General features: G+C 38.5%; 2 protein-coding genes across 2 annotated transcripts in view; both read right to left on the reverse strand.

Moving 5' to 3' along the window:
* Nucleotides 1-3,844: 3,844 nt before the first annotated feature.
* On the reverse strand, nt 3,845-4,842 carry LOC101310515 (probable 3-hydroxyisobutyrate dehydrogenase-like 3, mitochondrial-like). The gene has a single exon (XM_004299888.1). The coding sequence runs from the start codon at nt 4,763-4,765 to the stop codon at nt 3,845-3,847; it is 921 nt and encodes a 306-aa protein (XP_004299936.1). The 5' UTR covers nt 4,766-4,842.
* A 78-nt stretch (nt 4,843-4,920) lies between these two features.
* LOC101310800 (NADH dehydrogenase [ubiquinone] iron-sulfur protein 8, mitochondrial-like) overlaps nt 4,921-6,087 on the reverse strand; it is a 3,886-nt gene continuing 2,719 nt past the window's right edge. The window contains exons 6-8 of the mRNA XM_004299889.1: nt 5,674-5,741; nt 5,484-5,595; nt 4,921-5,377 (exon numbers count right to left, since the gene is read on the reverse strand). Coding sequence (XP_004299937.1) covers nt 5,282-5,377; nt 5,484-5,595; nt 5,674-5,741 — 276 coding nt within the window. The 3' untranslated portion in view covers nt 4,921-5,281. The remainder of the gene's footprint in view (nt 5,378-5,483; nt 5,596-5,673; nt 5,742-6,087) is intronic.

The raw sequence follows: 6,087 nt of genomic DNA on the forward strand, positions 1-6,087 counted from the left end.
TCGATATCGTTAAATTTTTGAAAAAAGTGGTGGAAAATGAGAGAAAATTATAGAAATAATATGTGAAACTTTTATGATATTTTTTTTTTTTATTAAACAAACAACTGAATTAATGCTACAACGAGTCTATCGTGAGTCGAACTCACGACCTCCCCATTTTAAAAGGGAGAACGATGTCACTAGACCAAATGATACTACGCGTAATTTAGGATTTGAGAATTTTAGAACAATAAGAAATGTGACGAAGACCCTATTTAGTTATGGATCGATGGAGATGTAATGGCAGAGTGGTTAGAGGTTCTTGAATATTCAATTAAACAAGCCATCCAGCCAGCCAGCTCTAGTTATCTTGCTTTGTATTTGATTTATTGACTCTCTCGATCGGGCACGTTATTGTGTGAATTAACTATATTTGCTTGAATATACAATCAAAACAGTCTGCATTTCCGGATATGGTCCATGCTTGTATCTGTAATCAAATCAATCTTTCTAGACGCCAACGATGCTAAAACGATACAGGATCCATGATTCCATCATTCCCTACGTCGAATAATATTCTAAACATCATGAATAGAGAAAACCAAAGCCTGTTGTTGCCTGATGATGGAAGGTTGGTGGTGTTGCCTGGTGCTGCATTGTGCAAGCAACCGTTGTACTGGGATGGTTGCTAATGGCGTTGCAATGGAATATCTGAATTTGAAAGTTCTACTCGCTGAAGAATAATAAGCTGTTGGTGAAACTGATGGGGGAACCTAGACATGTTTGTTTTTCCTGTAGTACCAGTAACTATGTCTTCCATATTCTCTTGGACTTACCATGCTTCCCTAAACAAAGATAGAGGCATGAAATTACCATGCTTCCCTAACTATGTCTTCCATATTCTCTTAGTTTTCAAGTAACTGGATTTGTTTGGACTCTATAAGGAGGTTTGGTTTCTCTTGATGAAAACCATATAACAAAGAACTCAGCTTTTGAGTTCTCTACGATCTGAAAATCGGCCTCTTACTCGATCTCAGATCCACGAACATAACAGAACAAGACTAAAATGCAATGAAAAGCATATCTGTAACTTGAGCAAGAAAAAAGAAAAAAAAAAAAAAAAAACAGTCAGACTGCACATGAATTCAAATCCAGGTAACTCATTACATCCAGGCAATCCCACCCAAATCAATCAGACTGCACATGCATTCAAATCCAAAATAACAGTACAGCCAAAATGTCAAATACGAGAACGAGAAAGCAATTTTAAAGGAACAGGACAACAAAGGGTGAAATAGATCCTGATCTTGTTTGATTACAAGCAAACAAAACCACAACGCCATGGCCACTCTGTCTATCACTATGAAACCATCTTACTCTTACGAATAGCTATAAGTTTAGAGAGTTTAGATAGCAATATAATACAAGAAAATGGCTCCCAGACAGCACCGAATTAGGTTAAAGAGCAATTTCACTAATAGCTATAAGTTCAGATAGCAATATTATACAAGAAAATAGCTCCCGGACGGCACATAATTATTTTTTACACTGGTGATCATGTGCTAAAACAGTCTACACATTACCATTTCAGTTAAAAAGATTAAAAGAACAAACAAGTTGGACCAAATAAACACACGTTACGGACCCGTCTGCATTGTAAGAATAAGAAATGGAGGTCAGTATCTCACCTTGGTATGCATACCTAAAATCCAATACGGTTCCTAGATTTGATCATATTGACCTTATCTTCTATCTTCTCCCACTAAACACAACTTGTCAATGCTAAGGTTATTGAAATGAAAAATAAGGGAGAATTCTACCCAAATTGAATGATGAAAGGTACCACAGAGAACATAAATGTAGAAAAAGCTAATTCCAAGAGGATTTAGGATTTAGAAAGGATCAAAACTTCAAATAAAAACCACTCTAGCATATGCAGAAGAATACAACCAGATTCCCAACGATATACCAAAATAAGGGGTTTTTTTTTTTTTTTTTTCCTCTTTTTGAAAAATGAACTTTGTAATGAAAACTAAACAGATGCAACATACAGGAGTAGGAAACGATACCCCAAAATATTGGAAATCATAAAAAATTAAAAATTCTAATAGGTTGAGAAAAGAAAAACAAGAGGAAGATTATTAAAATGTTGCTGCGTGAAGGGTACTGACAAAATGAGCTTTTAGGGGGATTCAGATAATCAAGCAAGATGGCAAAGAAAATTTTCTTCATTGATATTTATTTAGAAAATTTTCTTCATTGATATTTATTTAGAAATGATATTTTATAAATGAAATTGAATATGGAGAAATTGAGTGCAGATGATGAGCATAGATAGGATTAATGAAGAAACACAAGAAACAAAGAAGATTTGGTGATGCAAATGCATATATCACATTATGGAAATTCATATGTTTTGATTTAGACCATGAAGTTTTCCTGAAAAAGATGATGAGGCCTTTTATCATTAATCCATAACTGGGAACCTATAGAGACTTTCAAGGAAAACTACAAGAACAATAAACAAATTGGGTGAGAGCTGCAATGCACATTGTCAATAACTATCTCTTGTTCAGAAAAAAAATAGAAAAAGATCATAAAACAATCTACAGAAGTGGAGACAGCATATCTTGGAAAACAGTAATGCAAAATAAGGAAGCATTATTTTTCTTTTCTGTGAGATAGGAACAGAGGGCAGGTGTATAAGAGCTGCGTAAAATTTGAAACACATGTCCCTTAGCAACTGTAGAAATTGCTAACTAGTCTATCCCACAAAAACCCTATGAGCATTTCTACAATAGCGTCTTTACTTAAGCAAGCTTTTAGAAAAAAGAAAAAGCAGAAGAATGAAGAAGTGGTTAGTATCACTCCTTTTAAATTGCGGAATGCATAGTGCATAGTCCATTCATACTCTAGTTTCCACAACAGCTATTATGAAATGTTTCTTTACAAACATGAAAACATAAACGAGGAAACACATCATAGGTCATAACTGACTGGAGAATAATAACATTAGGCATTTAGTAAATAAAGATGTAGGGCAAGCAGTTTTAAACTAGAAATTTGTGATACTCAGGCCTATGCTAGCTCTGTCCTTGGGTTGCCCCTCTTTTACCATTCTATTATTTTAAGTTTCTTATAGTTTGTAAATAAAGACCTCTGACTCGTTAGTCTTTACTATTCCTCAACTCGGCCAAGTTCACAATCACTATCTAATGTGTTAAATTTTTGTCTATTATTATTGATTTCTAATTATGTTAATGTTTATTGAAAATGAATGAACTTTTCTCAACTATATGGTCTCACCCATTCAACCCAAAGAAGAAAAAGAAACAATCTGCGCTTGTGAACGAGTGGTTCCACCTTTGTTGTTCTCTAAATTTGGACTAATGCAATCTCATAAGATAGGCAATTATAATAGAAGACAGGATAACCAAGAAATTCAGTTTTATCAACGACAAAAAAGAAAAAAAAGACAACTGAAATGGAAATATATCACATAATGCTTATATATCTGTTTAGACAACACTATTATGTTCATTCACTGTTAATCTGAAGCAGCAAATAATCAACTGCCTATCTCAAATGCAAATATATCAACTGCTTATATGAAACATGCTGTACAGGAAGGAAGGAGAAAAGACACATGACAAGGCATCAACACATTGGATAAGTATTCTACTGATCAATGGCAGCATCAAACAAACTAGTTTTATATATATAACAGAAGACTGATTACCAACATAAGAGCAACATAAGCCTATCTTTTATATAGCAAACTCAATTTTGCAGCTTCTTAATGCAATAACTATGAACAAAGTAAACACAATAAAACCACTAAGCACACCTTCCATTTGATTTCATCTCACTTTCCATTGAGCCTCTCTATAGCAGTGATAAGCCCTTGCGTACCAAGCTTACCGTCACCATTAGCCACCATACCCGAAAACAACTGCTTGCACAATGCAGCACCAGGCAACACTACCACTCTCCCATCCTCACCTTCCTCCACAACATCCACACCCATCCCCATATCCTTCACCATATACTCTGCAAACCCACCAGGCCTGAAGTCCCTCTCAATCATCCTCTCCCCAAACAACTCCATTACTTTAGACCCCGCCGCCCCGCCCCTCACCGCCTCCATAAACCGCTTTACATCCAACCCAGCCCGCTCCGCAAACACCAACCCTTCACTCAATCCAAGCAAATTGGCCCCCACAGTGATCTGGTTAGCAATTTTACAACTCTGCCCGGACCCAGCCGGACCCATATAAGTAACCTTCCCCATAATCTCAAACAAGGGCGCCAGCCACGTCACCACCGAGGCATCCCCGCCGGCGAGTATGGCAAGCTTGCCTTCCCTGGCGCCGATGTCGCCGCCGGATACCGGCGCGTCGACAGACCAGCAGTGTTTGGCGCGTGAGGCGGCGAAAATCTCACGCGCGAGCGCCGGGTGGCTGCTGGTCATGTCGACGGTGACGGAATTGGGATTGAGGCTGGAAAGAAGGGCGTTGGGGGAGAGGTAGTTGGATCGGACATCGGAGGGGTGGCCCACCATGGTGAAGACGACGTCGGAGAGTTGGGCGAGTTGAAATGGGGAGTCGGCGAGGTGGGCGCCCTGGGATTGGAGGGGAGCGGCTTTTGAAGGAGTGCGAGCGTAGACGGTGAGGGAGTAGCCAGCTGAGAGGAGGCGGGAGGCCATGGCAGCGCCCATAACGCCGATGCCAATCCAGCCGATGCGGGTTTTGGCCGGAGAAATGGGGTTTGGGTAAGGAGTTCCCATCACACTGGGACTAGTGGAAGCTCAGTTCAATGCTCTGGCAAAAGACTACTTGAATTCCCGTTTATGTTTTTATTTCTGTTTATATCTATCGAAACTATGAAAATGATATCAGATACATCAGGCAAATATCGAGGATACAAATACTATACACTCAAAACGACTGAAACGAGTAATGTCCATAAATTTTACGTTGTAATTTTCCAAATGCCAACGCACAAACGTCTAGTGTTGTTTCGCATCTCACCTGGTAGAGGTTTCTAAATTTCAACTACAAGGATCTTAACAATTGTCAGTCTAGAGAGGAATTGAGTAAAGGCATTTTTGTGTATTCTCAACATGTTTAGAATGGTTACATTCCTTGCATTTTGAACCATCACTCGCAAACACAAAATGAAGAAAGAGGTTCACAAACCAATGATGCCGCTTAAAGATCCATGCATGGATCTATTATTTTTCCACATGATCAAAAAGTCAAGTGCAGGTACGGTTACTGAGGGAAGAAACATCAGTAGACGATCAACGATAGAGGCTTTCAGATCTGAGGTTCTCAGCAATCTCAGTCTCCCAACGGTCTCCATTCTCAAGAAGCTTTTCTTTGTCATAAAGAAGCTCCTGCAATAGGGGCAGAGAAAGAAATCGTCGGATCAGGTGACAGCTATATTTACTTAAAGGAAAGCAAAATCAAGGATTAGTATGAAATAAAAGGATTTTCCTTTACCTCATGAGTTTCGGTTGAAAATTCAAAGTTTGGTCCTTCTACAATAGCATCTACTGGACATGCCTCTTGACAGAATCCACAGTAGATGCACTTTGTCATGTCAATGTCATACCTGAAAAATCAAATGAATGTGAAGGTAATGAACTAAGACATAAAGAGGTAAAAGTAACGAGGCAGCATGATCCTTCACCTAGTAGTCCTACGGCTACCATCTTCTCGTTCCTCAGCCTCGATCGTAATTGCCTGTGCCGGGCAAATCTGGTGAACAATAATTGCATTGTGAGTTAAAATGCTATAGTCATGCCTTTTAAGTAAACATCAGCAAGCTCATCTAGAATTCACAAAACAAAATTATTGATCACATTCAAGGTGAGACTTTGTTACATCCAAAGCAGAGGACTAAGAAGATATATAATATCAGTATCAAAGGAGAAAATTTGATATATTATGTGGACCCATAATGTGTGTGCATATTACCCGACTCCAAACAGAATAATATGATATATATATATATACACACACAGAAAGGATAGAGAGCGGACGTCCGCACTTTAAGCCGGAGTGCGGACCTCCGCTCTACATCCGGCCTGTATATATATATACA

This window comes from Fragaria vesca, linkage group LG5 (genome assembly GCF_000184155.1).
Source record: "Fragaria vesca subsp. vesca linkage group LG5, FraVesHawaii_1.0, whole genome shotgun sequence".
Taxonomy (NCBI): domain Eukaryota; kingdom Viridiplantae; phylum Streptophyta; class Magnoliopsida; order Rosales; family Rosaceae; genus Fragaria; species Fragaria vesca.